Below are 16,441 nucleotides of genomic sequence, written 5' to 3'. Positions count from 1 at the left end.
TGGCCAGGCAGGGTGGGGTGGGAGGCCCTGCTGAAGCCCAGGGTCCAGCGGGCTCAGAGAGAAGGTGGAGCGGGAGCCCCGGTGTTTCTATTTCCTGGGACTCGGGGCAGAAGGGCGGCAGCGACAGGGAGGGGTGGAGTGGACCACGAAAAGTCACAGGAAGCAGAAGGTGTGGCCCAGGGTGGGTTTAGGGTGCAGCAGAGGCTGGAGCAAAGGGCCACGGGAATGGTGGGGTGAGGCCGGGAAGTGGGGGGGCCCTGCTGTCCTGATTCCGGGAGCCCCCTACCCCCTCAGCATCCCCCAGCTAGCCTAGGGCTGCCCAGAGGCAGGAAGAGACCTGCATGGCTCCAGGGGCTGGGCCTTGGAAGACACCTGGTCCAACCCTTCACTTCACAGATGAGTTAACTGAGGCCCAGAGAGGGCAGCCACCTGCCAAAGTTCTCCCAGCAAGGCAGAGTTGGTGCCCTTAGGGCAGAGGATGGAGCCAGGACCTCCTTCCCCCAATACACGGGCGAGTGACCACAGGGCAGGGTCCCCGGGCTTTTGGAAAAAGCCCCACTACCTATGAGTCATTGACCCCACCTTGAGTTCAGCCCCGTCCCTGAAAGTGGCCCAGAGGAAGAGAGGAAGGCAGCCCAGCGGCTGTTTCTTCAGGCTTTATTACATGGCGGGGTTGGACACAGCCCGGGGGATCCTAAATGCAGGAGGGGGCTCCTGCTCAGCCCCTGCTACCCCCAGACTCTCCCCTGGGCAAAGGAGGAGTGTCCCCCTTGCCCTTATCACTAGTTCCTGAATGGCCCCTTGCCCCTGCTGAGCCCCCGCCTGCCCCCGCCTGGCCCCTCCTGGCCAGGGCCCTCTGCAGCCAGCAGTGCGGACGGGTGGGAGGAGCCAAGGTGAAGGCTGGGTCACCCTCCCTCTTCTCCCCACAAGGCCAACCCCCACACCCTTCGCCCCATCAATACCTGAATCTCCATCTGGGGCTGAGCAGGTCCTCCCCCTCTGAGGGAAGGGTGAAGGGAGGGCCACCCTCCAGTCTGGTGCTTTGTACACTTCCCCAGGGCTTTCTGGGACCTTGCTCCTCTTTGTAACCTCACAACAACCCTGTGAGGTAGGTGGTGGCGGCGGGGAGAGTGAGCCCATTTGACAGACGAGGAGACTAAGGCTCAGGGAGGAGATGTGACTGGGTCAGGGGGGAGGGTATCGTTCATGCAGCTGGGGGACCTGGGGGAGGGACCATGGGGGTGTGGGAAACACAGCTGGACAGCGCCACACTTGGGCCACACACAGGCGGCTCTGCCCAGGGGTCCCAGGGCCCACCTCGGGCCTTGAGAGGTCCCCAGAGGCGGGGGGAAATCAAAGCCCCACAGGTGTAGACAGAAGTGGCAGGGGGGAGGGTGCTTCCTCTGCCTGGAGCCGGGGGCCCACCCCGAGGTACAAAAATAAAGGATTTCAGTTCGGAACCCCAAGTCCCTGGAGGTGATCTGGGGCCTCACATCCGGGTGCCTCTGGCTTGTAACAGCTAGAAAATAAGAGGGGGAAGGGGGAGGGGGACGGGTGGGAGGGTGGTCAGAACACCAGGAGGGGGAAGAGAGGGTGGGGCCAGTGAGGAGGGGTGGGGCCAGTGAGGAGGGGTGAGGCAAGGCCAGGGGAGGGCAGAGAGGAGATTGAAATGGAGGGAGGGGCAGGGAAGAGAGGGAGAGAGAAAGAGGTAGGTGAGTCACAGGCTCCCTTCTGAGAAGAGGGTGGGGGGCTGAGGCCCAGAGAAGGTGAATTCAGAGCCGAGGAGGGGGAGCAGGAAGGGGACCCGGCTCGCCCATCCGGGAACCCCATGCCCCACCCTGGGTTGGGTGGTGGCTGCCTCGGAGGCCAGAGTCACCACGACTCTGGCCAGGGGGCTGTCAAGGCCAGGTCCCTGCTGTCTCAGGCAAAAGGTCACAGACAGCAGCTGTCTGTCCCCATTTCAGGGGCAACTATGGCCTAGACAGGGACAGTGACTTGCCCAAGGTCACACAGCAGGCAGACAAGATTGAGTAGGGGCTTGGGGGCAGCTGGCCAGGACTTTTTTCTGTGACACCCCGATCCTTAGCCAGCTCTGGCTGATTCCTTGTAGGCCAAGGGAATCCAAGGCTGGCCGTCCTTCCCCGCCCCCTACTGCCCCCAAGAGTCAGGGAACCCCCTTGGCGGGGAGGCTGTGATGCCGGGTTTCCCCTCCCTCCTTCCCAGCCCGGCTCTGGAGCTCTGGTGCTGACGGACGGCTGGGAACGAGGCCGGCCCCCCCCGACTTTCCTCTCCTCTCAGAGCCTCGCACCCAAGGCCAAAAACAGGTGAGGGGAGAAAGTCGGCCGAGCTGCCAGGCTCAGGTCCAGGAACAGGAGACGCGCCCCCTCCTGGCTTCCGCCCTCCCTCCAGCTCCGCCAAGGCTACAAACCAGGGATGGCGGCTCTGGGGGGCGGGCGAGGGGCCGAGGAGGAGCCCTCACGGCCAGCGCGGCCTCGGCTCTGAGGGGTGCGCACGGGAACCTGCAAGGAGGAGAGGTGAGGAGGAGGCGAGCAGGGGAGGCTGTGGGCGGGGCGGCCCGGCCCCTCAGCGGAGCCCGGCGGCGGCGGCGGCGGCGGCGGCGGCGGCGGGGCAGGCGGGCCCGGAGGAGAGGCGGCGCCGGCGGCCGGGCCCCCCCCGCCCAGGCCGGGGTGCTCGGGGAGGCGGGGCCGGGGCGCCCGGGGGGAGGGCGCGGGAGGCCGGGCCCGGGGCGGCCCCGGGAGGGAGGTGCGAGCAGGCGGAGAGGAAACCCGGGCAGGGGCAGAGAGGGAAGAGGCAGGGTGCAGATGAGATCCAGGAGGAAGAAGAGGTGGGTGGAGATGAGGCAGGGCCTCCGGCGGGAAGCGGAGGAGGAGGAGGCGGTGGTGGGAGGGAGAAAAGGTTAGCGGGCTCCTGAGATGACAGGGCTGCAAAGAGAAGTGAGAGAAGGAAGGGTTATGCAGGTGAGGCGGCCGGCGCGCGGCGGAGCGAGAGCCCTGGCGGCCCGGCCTCCCCCCGCAGGCCCCGGCCCCCGGGGTTGTGCAGCTGGCTCCAGCGGGGCAGCGGGCGGGAGGCTCCGGCTTGGATTAGCAATCATTCCCCTCGGGGGGTGGCTGCACCTTTCTCCTGTGCATCTGCCTCCACCTGCACCTGCTCCACCTGCACCTGCACCTGCTCCTCCTGCCGCCGCTCCTCCTCCAGCTGCTGCTCGGCGCTCTGTGGACCGGCGGCGCACCCAGGGAAGAAAGAGTGGACAGCTAGCAAGGGGCCAGGGCCTGCTGGCGGCTGTGCCCCCGCCCCCGGGGCCCCCCACCTCAGGGCGGGCGGGCAAGACGAAGGGAGGGCGGGGCCCCGGAGGCGGGAGAAGCCGGGGCCTCTTGTGCAGGCCCCTGGGAGCCTGGGAAGGGCCTGGAGGAAGGGCCGAGAACGGGGCCCTGCTGGGGCCTCCGGGATCAGTCTGGCTGCTATCACACCGAGCAAGGCCCTCAGGGGAGGGGCGGAAGAGGGGCGGGTGGGTGTGGGGCCAGGGTCGCCTCGAGGGGCACCTGGGAAGGCCTCACTTTAGGAGGACCCAGAGTAGAAATGAGGCCAGGGAAGGCCCAGGGCAGACACCACCCACATCTGGGATGCCCTCCACCGGCTCCCAGAGAGGCAGGAGCAGTGGGCTCAGTCTCGGCACCCTTGCAAGGCGGTGCCAGCCACTGATAGGGGATGGCCCTGATGGGGGTGGGGCGGGCAGGGGAAGTCACAGGACGGGGAGGCAGACAGACAGACAGGAAGCCAGGGGCCATAAGTCTCCAACACACAGGGACAGGCCCTGAGGAGGAACGGTCTCCCTTCCTCCCCGCCTGGCTTGCTGCCCTGCCCCATCGGCCCGCCCAAAGGCCCTCGAGGCCTCTGACTGGCTCTGGGTTCAGGGTGGCAGGACCTCTGCTCAGCCCCCTCCCCACGGCCCGGCTGTTGCTGCCTCAAAGGCCAGGGCCAGAAACACATGGCTGGGCCCCATGGGGTTCCTGACCCCCCTCCTGCAGAGCACCTGAGGAAGGGGCCCGGGAAAGGGGCAGGATTAACAGATTTGGCTTCTCTGCCCTGGCCCAGACCAGGCTGGGGACATTTACTGGCCTCTGGGAAATACACTGGCCATTTGGATCCCAGAAGTTCTAAGCCTGATGGCACCACGGAGACGACGTGGTCTACCCTCAGTTCTCAGAGAATATGACGGGGGGGCCAAGAGGGCTGAGGCTTGTCCAAGGTGCCCACACCCCTGGTTTCAAGAGCCCCTTTCAAACGGCATCTAGGTCCCTTCCTGCTGTGCCCTAGGGATGATCCCATTTCACTTCTCCCCCCCCCCCCCCCCCCAGCCTGGGCCTGGGTAGCCGGCGTGAGCAGATGGGACCATGGGTGGCATGGGATGGATGGCACTGGCTGTGACTGGGTGGTTATGCGTCTGCGGCAGGAGGGAGGAAGAAGCAGGGATGGCTAGGTGGAGGGCAGGGAGGGGGAGGGAGGCGGGGGGGTAGGGGGAGGGAAGCTGAGGTTGGGGGCTCACCTTGGTTTTGCGGCTGGACTCCGAGCTCAGCCCGTGCGGGGAGCTATAGAGCTCCTTGGACACCACGCACAGGAACTCTGCCTGGTCCTCGCTTCCATAGCTGTAGGAGGAGCTCATGTTCACCAGCTGGCGGAGCATGGGCAGAAAGATGACAGGCTGGGTTGAAGGCGGCCAGCAGGGAAGGGGGACTGACATCAGCCCTGGTCAAGATACCAACTTATGTCCTGATCTTGCTGTTCCCGTTCAGGCCCAGCCCCGAGTTTCCATAGGAAGTCAGAGTCTGCTCCCGATCCCCCACCTAGGCGTCAGGTCTGCTTCCAGGTCCAGCCAAGCCCGGGGCGGGGGGTTCCTTGGAAAAAGGCTGCCTTATCTTTGCTGCTCCCCACCTCACCCCAGCCCCAGACCTAGAGGCCATTTTCTAAAAGCAGGTGGAGGCCAATGATGGGCAGGTTGTCCCCCTTCATCCCAGATGTAGCTGAAGCAGCCCCAGAACCAAGTTGTAGGGTAGGGTTGGCATGATGGGGCCCCAAAGAATATTCTGTTCGTTCTTGGAAGCAGAGGTAGAACACGTTGTCCATTCCTTAGGCCAGAGGGCCGATAAGCAGCGGCCCCTGAGCTGTCAGCCCAGCCTCTGGGAGCCCATGCAATTGCCAAAGACTCCCGTAGGCTCTCAAGAGCAGCACCACCTTCGTTCTGGGGTCCCTGTGCTTAACCACAACCACAAGGCCCTGTGCATGACATTCAGCCCCCAGGAACCCTCACCGGACAGGAAGTGAAAACCATCAGCCCCTCTGGCAGACAGGGCTTGAAGAGGTGGTGGAACAGGGATTAGAACCCAGGATCCTGAGTCCTCTCTGGAGTCTTGCAGACTTCCAGACTGATAGTCTGCATGATGCTGGCTGGCTCCAGTGTCTGAAGTCCTACCCTCGCCTAGGGACTTTATCAGTGGCCCTTCCCATCTTCACGACAGTCCTGCGAAGGGAGCACTATTGGCCCACATCACAGATTAGGAAACTGAGGCCCAGAGAGGAGATTCAACTAGCTCAAGGTCACGTGGCACGTAAGTGGTGGATCCAGGCCTCTGGCTCCCGGACGGGGCCTGTTCCTCCACCCTGGGGAGACCCGGCCTTCTCCCTTCTTCAACCTCCACAGGCAAGGAGCTACGGGGGGGTGCAGAGAAAGGGCTAGCCGAACCCTTTTCCTTCACTCAGGACACATTTGCCCTTGGGTGAACTTGCTGGCTCGGTTCCTCTGGAAACCTGAGAGGTGCGCCCTGAGCTGCGTGGCAAGGGCAACACCACTTGTGATAAGTGTCTCCTGCTACGTGAACTGCACGTGGACCGGGGGACGATCGGTCACTACGAATCCTCGTGGGAAGCCATTGCTTGGGCTTCCCAGACGTGGCGAGGCCGTGACGTGGCCTGTCGCATGCGGGGACCCTGGGAGCTGCACCTGTGCACTTGTCACAGGAGGTGCTGACCCGAGGTGGAGTCCGCTCGCTCATGTGGCTCTGGTCTCCTTGCCCCCGAGCTGTCGTTTGGGGGCCAGAGACTCGCTCGTACTGCTGTGTAGACCCCCCCCCCCAGAGAGGATGCCTAGAGCCGCCCTGTGGCCCCGTGTGGCCCTTCTGAAACCTGGGTCGGCGAGACGGCTGGGGGGCTGGGGCGGGGAACCCAAGCCTGGGGCCGCAGAAGGGAAGGGCCCGCCTTGCCCGGAAGCTCAGGGGTTTCCAGTGTGGCCCCAGGGCCCCTGCGCACCTGCTCGAAGCGCCAGCCGTCGGACATGGTGGAGACCATCTGCGTGAGCTCCTCCTCCTGGCACTGCAGCACGCGGTACACGTGCTTGGGGGGGACCTGCAGGCGGAGAGGCGACGTGGAGGACACCCACGGGAGGGGCAGACGCACCTGTCATCCCCCCGGCTCCTTCTCTCCCCACCCACACCACATGCCCCGAGAAGGAGAGGAGGAGGGGCGGGGGCGGCCAGGGAAGGTGGCAGCCACGTCCTGAGTACCTCCTACGTGCCAGGCACCCGACCTGCAGGATCACTTAATCCTTCCACAAACCCTAGGACTCATGGGATTTTCACCGAGGCTCCGAGGGGGTCTTACTTGCCCACGGCCACCTAGCTTAAATGTGGCAGCGCCGGAACACGGGCGATACAAGGGGGCAGGAAGGACGACATGGAGCCTCCCCACTTCCATCTCCTGGGGCTGGGAGAGATGGTGCCTCACCACCTGCCCGCCCGCCCGCACCCATGTCTCCCCCAGGGTGGCCAGAGAATCCCTCCGCCTCCTCCTACAGACTGGGCCCAGGGCCCAGGGCCCAAGCTCAGAAATATGAACCCCAGCAGCTCGTGCCCTGCCCACCAGGGGCCTACCTGACCCCAGAGAATGGATCATTTACTCATCCTGCATGGCCCCCACAGGGCCCCCGTCCCTCCACACGGACCCCATTTTGCTTGTGAGGAAGGGAAGAGTGCAGGTCTCAGCACCTCTATATTCCACAAGGGGAAATCAAGGTCCAGAGGAGCAGCGTAATGGGCCCAAGGTCACACCGTGAACAGAGCCGCATCAGGGACAGAACGCAGCGTGCTTCTCCCAGTCTGGGGCTTTCGCTGGGCAGCCCGGGAGCTGGACCACACCCTCCCTTTACAGGCTAGCTTGGCCTCCCCACCTCTCTCATGCCTCCTCCCGCCTCCCCCGGCCTCCACTCCCACTGCCCTGCTGGTTTGCCGCTCCTGACCTGTGTGACCGGGTAGTCCTTCTCCTCCATCCGGTCTTTGATGATGCGGATCAGCGGGCCAATGTTGTAGAACTCGGCTTCCTCGAGGACACCTGGCACGGATGGGGCAGCCCCCGGGTCACTCGGTGGCCCCCGTGCCCTCTCCTGTTCTCCGCTTGTCCCCTCTGGCTCCACACCCACTCCCACTCCAGTCATGGGCAGTGATGAGCATCTCTGAGTTCAGGGCTCAAGCAGGAGGGGACGTTTCCTTCCTTGGGTCCCACACTCTCTGTGGAAGGGGTGAGATGCTGCACCCCAACCGGCCCTGCATCCCTGCTGTGCTGAGCCTGGTGACCTAGGGACACCTGCCAGGGCCCTCATCCGGGGGCTGCTCTAGGGCTGGCAAGAGGCAGAGGCTTGCTGGGACTGGAGCCTAGAACGCCACCACGAGAAGGACCTTGGCGGCCCCCTAGCACATGCTCCCGTTTCTGAAGCACATGCTCAGTGCGGGTACTGGGCTAAGCATTTTATGTTCTCTCCTGCAGTTCATTCTTAGCACTAGAAGTAGGCACCTTCACTGCCTCCACTGAACTGGGGAAACTGAGGGCTGGAAAGAGAAGCAGCTGTCTAAGGCGACACGGCCAGTAAGTGGCAGAGCTGGGATCCAAATTCAAGCTCCTCTGACTTCAGAGCCCATTATAAATGCATCGTCTTTGTGCCCTGCCTCTCCCCCACCCCACAGTGTGCAAAGCCCCTCCCGTGCTCATCATGAGCCCCGGGGACATGGGGAAGCAGGCATTATTGTCCCTACACAGCTGAGGGAACTGAGAGTCTCGGAGACTAAGTGAGTCACCTTGCCAGTGAAAGCGAGTGGCCCCACACCTTTCGATTCCCCTAAGTCCGTACAGGGCAGGGACCCCTCTGGTCCTTTCCTTGACAGGTCTCTGGGCTTCCTGAGGACAGGGCCCATGTCTGATCGACCCTGCTGTCCCAGGTGCCCACACAGAGGAGGCGGCCGCTGAGTGTTGCTGCCTGAGTTCACCTCGTGAGCCCTGCAGATGACAGACAGCTGGCTAACGTGGCATCACGGGTCCTCAGTGCCGGGTGCTGCGCTAAGTGACAGACCTGTGTTAGTTCCTTTTACCCTCACAGCAGCTTGGGAAGGCGGGTGCTATTGTCACCCCATTTCATAGATGGGGGCCTGGAGGCACAGAGGCGTAAGTGACTTTCTTGGTGTCACACAGCCAGTGAATCTCTTCCCAGGTCCTCCGGCCCCTTCGGTGGGGGCCCCGGCCCCGTCTGAGGTGCTGGGAGGGGCAGAACTGGGAGAAACCCAGCACCTGAGACAGACATCAGCTGGGACTCAGCTGGAGTGCTCCCCTCCCCTCCCCGCGGGCCCTGGCTATCTGTGCTCCGAGGAGCCGCCCGAAAGCGGCAGGGCTGGTGCCCACAGTGCGTTCTGAGGGTGAAGCCCTAGCCCACTGGGGAGCTACTTGGCCTCGAGATGACCACGTCCCAAGCGGGTCAGGAAGGGAGACCGTGGGCCCCGAGTGAGGAAGGATGGGCTGTGCTAGATGCCCACGGGGTACAAGCACTGGGCCTCAGGACACCTGTTGTCCCAGAACATGTTCTCACCACCCCTAATTTCTACACACAAGTGGAGAAAGGAGAAGTGCCATGTCCAAGCTGGCCTGGCTGGGTCAGCTGACCCAGAGCCACGCCCTGGGTCCCAAGGAAGAGTTGACTTGGCCCTGACTATAGTCCCTGCTCCTGGCTGAGGCTTTGCCAAGAGGATATTCTCTCAGGCATGGCTTCCGCACCTATCTGCTGGGGCCAGAAATGGGCATCTATGGGCCTCAGCTGCCCAGGCCCCAGGGGAACCAGACCCCTGCTGGGGAGCAGGCTCCCCTCCCCCACCTCCACCCGCAACCAGCTGGGCGACAGAGGCCGCTGGATTTGGGGAAGAGTCACCTGCTCCACCCACCTGCTGACTGCCAGACCTCACCAGGCATCTGAGATACTGGATCACCCACAGAGAGAGAGCCAGACCTCCTCCTCCCATGCCCATCTCCGCCCCGTTCACACCTGGCTTCCCAGGAGGTCAGGAGAAAAGGCATCCCTGCCCCCAACAGAGGCGGCCGGCCTCACTGGCTCCCTCTATCTTCTACCTCTCTGTTGGCACTCAGCAAAAGCTCAGGCTGGTCAGCTCGGCAGAGCCCCGAGGCTCAGTCCAGGCAGAAGCCTTGAGATTCAGCCTTTTCAGGGATGAGGAGGCAGGCAACAGGGAAGTTAAATGTCCCCCCACACCCCAACTGGGAGAAATGACTTTGGACCTCCGATGGAAGGCTCTGGCAGACTGCAGAGGGCAGGGCTAGGAGGCAGGTCCCAGCCAGCCCCCCGGCCCAACTCACCCTCCTCAGCCATGTCCTTGTCCAGCACCAGCTTGCCATGCCGGAGAAAGTTCAGGATGGGCCCAAAGTAGGTGGGGTCACGGTCAATGAGGTAGGCCCCAGTCTCATCCTATGGAGATGAGGGGAACAGGCCATGAGAGGAGAGTGAAGTTTCCCCCCACCCCCGACTTAAGGCCCAGTATGGATTGGAGGGAGGGAGTGAACGCAGAGTCTGCTCTTCCCTGCAACAAAGGGGCATGCTGGGGCAGAAAGGCTTTGGGGTCAGAAACACCTAGGTTCAAATCCTGCCTCTGACTTTTCCTCACCGTGTGACCTTGGGCCAGTGACTTGGCCTCTCTGAGCCGAACTCCGCTCTCCCGTAACTAGGTGTCATTGTGAGCATCCAGTGGATTCTGAGGGGCACCCGACCCAGAGGAAGGTTCAGTGATTGTCCCTCTTAGAGGCTGTTCCCCTGAAGCCACCCTACACTATCTCCATCAGATCCCCAGTCATTCTGGGGATGTCAGATGTTTACAAGTTTCCAAAGGAGGCGCTACCTCATTGGACAGGCACGGCCTTCAGGGAGGCAGGGCGGGCATCCGTACAACTCTACAGGGGGAAAACGGAGACATCAAGGGGTGAGGGGACTTGCCCAAGGTCACAGCACCAGAGGGTCAGGGAATGAGGGAGAGGGGGCCCTAGAGGTCACCTCCAGACCAGCCTCCTCTGGTTACAGACAGGAGGCTGAGCCTGGAGCAGGGAGGGGTCCGACCCAAGGTCATGCAGGCAGTTTGCAGCAGAGCCGGGTCGGGAGCCCAGAAATGGTGCCAGACAGGCCAGGGCTCCTCCCTGATGAAGCCCAGCTCAGAAGGCACCCCAGGACTTCTCCACCCAGCTCCCTGCACTCCTAGGCCACCCACACCCCAAAGGGCGGAGGAAGCAGCCTCAGCAACTCCCTTCCCCAGTGTGGGAGTCCCGTTTGGGAAGGAGGGAAGGCCCTAAAGGAGAGGGAGAGTCCCGATCCCCCAGCCTCCCGGGGTGGGAGGCCAGGACAGTGCTCAGAAGGCTCCAAATGGCCGCGGCCTGGCGTTGTCCCGTTGCCACGGCAATGGGCACATCCCTCACTCTCCCATCCACTTCCTCCTCCCTTCCTCTGCCAGTTCTTCCTGCCTCCGGCGCTTGGGAAAGAAAACCAGCCGGGTTCCCGGCCAGGCCAGCCCCGATTCCGGCGGGCAGAGGATCCCCGCCCCCGACGGCCGCCCACCGCGCGGGCCTCACCCGGTCCGACTGCAGCTCTTCCCCCTGGCACAGGCGGCTGAGGAAGGACTTCTGCTCCCGGCACAGCGTCTGCCGGGTGGTCAGGAACACCGTGCCCCCCACGTTGAGCCGCACCCACTTGCCCCAGCCGCCCGGCGCGCGGCCGCCCATCCCCGCCGGCGGCGCTGCCTCCCCGGCCTCCATCCTCCCGGCTCGCCCCGGCGTCTGCATCCTCCGGGCGCGGCGGCTGGGGGCGGGCAGGTACCGCGCGTCGGGCATGCCGGGAGCTGTAGTCCGCGCCCCGGGGCGGGGCGGCCTGGGTGGCGGGGTGGAGGGGGGGGTCCCCCGGGCTCGCGAGCCGCCCTCCCAGCCCGACCCACTGCGCGCTTCGTGGGCGGCCCGCAGACCCGGCCTCTAGAAGAAGCCCTTTGGCCAAGTCACGGTGTTTGGGGAAGGTCAGGTTCGAGGTCACTGGGACAACAGTGAGCGCTACTCCAAACCGGCACTCCTGGCTCCTGCGTGTTCACATTACCGTTTTCTCTTTGTCGGGTCTGGGTTATCAAACAGCTGTTAATGGGTAGAAACTACTGCTCCCAGGTTTCCGTAGCATTTACCTGTATCTGTTTTCCAAGATGCTTTCATACTGCCCTTTGTGTCTGTGGGTGGTGGGCGGGCTGGGTTCCTGGCCACCCTAAGTTCTTTGAGGACAACATAGCTGGGCTTGAGGTTGACTGACCACCCACTATATTCCAGATGCTTTGCATGTCTGTCTCAGTCACTGAAGGTCTCATCAGCCCTGTGAGCTTGGTATCACTATACCCATATTGTCCAGATGAGGACACAGATGTGAAATGACCTCCCTGACTCACACAGCTGGGGAGTGGCCGGCCGGCAAGAACCCAGGTGGGTTCCAGGTGACCACCAAGTCCCCTTTCCTGCTCCCCTGCCATGGGCTGTCGGTGCTCCCTGGGAAAGATGTCTAGGGAGGAAGGGCGGACAGGGCACTGGGTCAAAGTCGGGAGGACTGGGTTTTCATCCTGGCTTTTGTAGGCTGAGGTATTGGGCGAGGTCTCACTTTTCCCATCTGTAATGCGGGAGGGGGAGGAGGGGCTGGTTCTGTGGGTCCCCTTCTAAGCCAGATAACTTGGAGTTGGCACTGACATCGTGGATACTGCAGGGTGGGGGAAGAGGGGCAGCTCCTCATGTCATCTGGAACCAGGTAGGGACGGGGGCTGAAAGGGAAGCTGTCCTCCTTCACTTTCTCTCCTTGATGTTTCTGTCCCGGTCCTGGATTAAGGGGGAGGGGTCCGAGGCTCCCCTCAGTGATCCCGGTGCCCCCCTCCACCCCAGGTTCCCCACACTAGGCAGCCTGGCCGTGTGCTGAAAGTTCAGTTACGACCCAAGGCTCTGCCTTCTCCACAAAGCCCTCCCCCTTGGCAGGGAATAGGTCACAGCTGCTAGAATGTTACTCCTGAGAACTCACCAATATGTTCTTGAGCAACTTCCTCTCTGAGCCTCGGTTTTTTTCTTTTGCAAAATGGGAATTATAATAGTAGCTCCCCCAGCGCGTTGTTGTGAAGATTACATTAAATAATGTCTGTTAAACACCTGGCATAGTCCCTGGCTTTCAGTATATTGGATGGGTGGACGGATGGATGGATGGATGGGTGGATGAATGAAGTGGGATATGGACTGGCCTTGAAAGATCAGCAGCAGAACGTAGTGTGAGCCCTCAACCATTGTTAGCTAAAACAAAGCTAGAGCAGGAAATATTTCTTTATCCACTTAAAGGTTGTAGGCAGGGAGTGATGTGGTCAGATTGGCCCCTTGGACCACTCCGGGGGCTGCGGGGAGGATGGTCTGAAGCACTGAGAGACCAGTTAGGAGGCCATCTGGGTCAGGATAGGGGGAAGCCCAAACCAAGGCAGTGTCAACAGGCCAAGACGGAAGAGGGTGGATTCAGTGGATACTTAGGAAGTGGAAGTAAAAGAATCAGGTTCAAGGGGCTGTGGGAAGGAGGGAGGAGGCAGAAGAAGTAGGAGGTTCTATGAAACAGGAGACGCAGTATAGGAGGAGAGGCAGATCTGGGGAGTGAGCAGGGGGATGAGGAGGTCAGTTTGGGGCCAAGCTGGGTTTGCAGTGACTGTGGGGGAAGCAACAGTTGTCTCTCCAGGTGTGATGCTCAGGAGAACTACAGTCCTGTTTCTGATTACGGACTGGCACTCTTCATGATTTTTTGCATGTGTTCCCCATTTAGAGGACAAAACCAAACATCTCCGAGACAGTTTCTCAGGATGATGGTTACTTGGGAAGGGGAGCCCGACTTCAAATGCTTGCTTGTTACACTGCCCCCTGTTGTCCCCTTCTGGGAAGAGCAGTGTTCAAATGCTTTTTTTTTTTAATTTTATTTTATTATGTTATGTTAATCACCATACATTATATCATTAGTTTTTGATGTAGTGTTCCATGATTCATTGTTTGCATATAACACCCAGTGCTCCATTCAATACGTGCCCTCTTTAATACCCATCACCAGGCTAACCCATCCCCCCACCCCCTCCCGTCTAGAACCCTCAGTTTGTTTCTCAGAGTCCATAGTCTCTCATGGTTCATCTCCCCCTCCGATTTCCCCCCTTCATTTTTCCCTTCCTACTATCTTCTTTTTTTTTTTTTTTTAACATATAATGTATTATTTGTTTCAGAGGTACAGGTCTGTGATTCATCAGTCTTACACATTTCACAGTGCTCACCATAGCACATACCCTCCCCAATGTCTATCACCCAGCCACCCCATCCCTCCCACCTCCCACCACTCCAGCAACCCTCAGTTTGTTTCCTGAGATTAAGAATTCCTCATATCAGTTTCCAGGACAAACAAAAACTAAAAGAATTTGCAAACACGAAACCAGCCCTACAAGAAATATTGAGAGGGGTCCTCTAAGCAAAGAGAGAGCCTAAAAGCAACATAGACCAGAAAGGAACACAGACAATATACAGTAACAGTCACCTTACAGGTAATACAATGGCACTAAATTCATATCTTTCAATAGTTACCCTGAATGTAAATGGGCCAAATGCCCCAATCAAAAGACACAGGCTATCAGATTGGATAAAAAAAACAAGACCCATCGATATGTTGTCTGCAAGAGACTCATTTTAGACCCAAAGACACCTCCAGATTGAAAGTGAGGGGGTGGAAAACAATTTACCATAATAATGGACATCAAAAGAAAGCTGGGGTGGCAATCCTTATATCAGACAAATTAGATTTTAAACCAAAGATTATAATAAGAGATGAGGAAGGACACTATATCATACTTAAAGGGTCTATTCAACAAAAAGATCTAACAATTGTAAATATCTATGCCCCTAAAATGGGAGCAGCCAATTATATAAGCCAATTAATAACAAAATCAAAGAAACACATTGACAACAATACAATAATAGTGGGGTACTTTAACACCCCCCCCACACACTGAAATGGACCGATCATCTAAGCAAAAGATCAACAAGGAAATAAAGGCTTTAAATGACACACTGGACCAAAAGGACTTCACAGATATATTCAGAACATTCCATCCCAAAGCAACAGAATACACATTCTTCTCTAGTGCCCATGGAACATTCTCCAGAATAGATCACATCCTAGGTCACAAATGAAGTCTCAACCGGTACCAAAAGATTGGGATCATTCGCTGCATATTTTCGGACCACAGTGCTTTGAAACTAGAACTCAATCACAGGTGCTTCTTAATAGGGCTCTGACTTGGGCTTTTGAAAGCAAGTCAGACAGGAGGAGGGGTGATTCGGGGGCACAGGCTCCCAGACAAGGATGCCAGCCCAGGCTTTACGGCTTGCTAGCCGGGTGACCTTGGCAAAGTCACCTAACCTCTCTGCACGTCACTGAGGATAATAATAGTAGGGAGCTCATGCAGTTGTGAGGACTCCATGAGCTAACAGGGGAAGGCATATGAAGAGCACTCAGCGAACTGCCTGAGCAAAGCTTCAGTGAACGTTGGCTCTGCTGGAACCAGTCCTGCCTCCCTGTCTACTGTTGGTTGGACCTGAGATTGGGGCCTGAGGCAAGGCACCTTAATGGACCTTCAGGTCCATTCCCATTGCCCAGGGATGAACCAAGTCCTCCATGCCGGGGTTGGAGGGACAGGCACCCCCTCAGACCCATCCCCAAGGACCCAGCCTCCAGAGCACAACAGCTATCATTTCCTCAGGCTAAACCCCTGGACACACAGTGACCCAGGAGTCCCTCTGCCACCCGATGGAGCTGAAGGAACATAAAATATATCCCAAAGTCCTCACCTGAGCTCATCGCCGCAGCCTGTTTTGAACCTTCTCGTGTTAGCAGCATCCCCCCCTACCTGAGTGACTTGCTTCACATCTGCTGTCATCTCCGTGACTAAGATGTCACTCGGCCCTGCTGGGGTCTGGGGCTCAGTCCGCCTCTTCCCACATTCAGATGTCAGAACATTCTGATTAGCCTCGACTCTGTTGTTGTGTTTACATCCAATCCAATCCAGTCGCTGCCTTGGCCCTCAGTTCTGCCTCCTATCTCGGAACGGGGGTTGTTGGTTCTGAGTCACCTTTTTGGGTCACCTGAGGCGAGAAATAGGCATATTCAGTCAGAAAGAGTGTGTCCTGAGCAGCCGGAAATATTCAGACAGGCTTTCAGAGGCCAGTGGTCCAGGGGATGGACTCCATGGTTCCCTGGCTGGGAGACACCTGGCCAGTCACATAACCTCTTCAACCCCCACTTTCCACCATTTGCAATACTTACATCATAATGTTATTCATACTTCTTAGCGCTATTACATGCAGTACATGTTAGCCATTAGCATTGACCACTTCCGACGTGCCATACTGGTGCTAGAAGTATCATTCCAGCCTAGGTCAGTATTATTGTGCCCATTTTATAGGCGGGGCTCGGGGAGTCTGCATAACTGGCCCGCAGGCTTGAATATTTATAAAAGAACAAATATGTCTCGATGCTTTTACCTAGAAGTTCCTCCGATTGTCAACATTCACCAAGCCTGCCCCAAGCGCTGGGCTTTAGAGTTTCAGAAATGAAGGAGGCGCACCCCTGCTCCTGGAAGAGCCCATAATTTCTGTGGGCCCCAGGGGGCGCCATTCGCACCGCAAAAGGGCAAGTCGAAGGTCTGGAGGAAGGCGCGCCTTTTCTCCAGTTGGCATGAAAGTGTCGCTGGGGCTGGCGGTGACGCTGCCCCGGGCCCGGGTGCTCAGCCAGGTGCTCAGCCCTCTTCAGCCAGGGGGTCCCGAGCCGGCGGGAGGAGCAGGCGGTTCAGCCTCGCCGCCAGGGGGCGCGCCAGCCCGCTCGGGTCGTTGGAGAGCACCCCCACACCCCCACCCCGCCCAGCTAGCCCACGGGGCCCGTCTGCATGCGCTGGTTCTCTTTCAGCTCTCCGGGGAACTGAGGCCCTGACAATCGGCTCAGTCTTATCTGCCTCCTGCAGGGACCTCACTCTGCCCTGCAAAC

At 59.7% G+C, this 16,441-nt stretch overlaps 1 protein-coding gene across 1 annotated transcript; it reads right to left on the bottom strand.

Annotated features, from left to right (window-relative positions):
- Positions 1–640: 640 nt before the first annotated feature.
- On the bottom strand, positions 641–11,161 carry KCTD17 (potassium channel tetramerization domain containing 17). Its single transcript, XM_036108714.2, is given in 10 exon segments — positions 641–1,519; positions 2,429–2,448; positions 2,450–2,502; positions 2,505–2,519; positions 3,135–3,231; positions 4,565–4,690; positions 6,322–6,417; positions 7,307–7,398; positions 9,697–9,805; positions 10,954–11,161. Coding segments are annotated over 10 exon segments (861 nt in total). The 5' UTR covers positions 11,137–11,161; the 3' UTR covers positions 641–1,449.
- Between the last annotated feature and the right edge of the window lie 5,280 nt (positions 11,162–16,441).

Source organism: Halichoerus grypus, chromosome 6 (assembly GCF_964656455.1).
Source record: "Halichoerus grypus chromosome 6, mHalGry1.hap1.1, whole genome shotgun sequence".
Lineage (NCBI taxonomy): Eukaryota > Metazoa > Chordata > Mammalia > Carnivora > Phocidae > Halichoerus > Halichoerus grypus.
The sequence above is the reverse complement of the archived record's forward strand: the minus strand, read 5'-3'. Positions and strand labels throughout refer to the sequence as shown.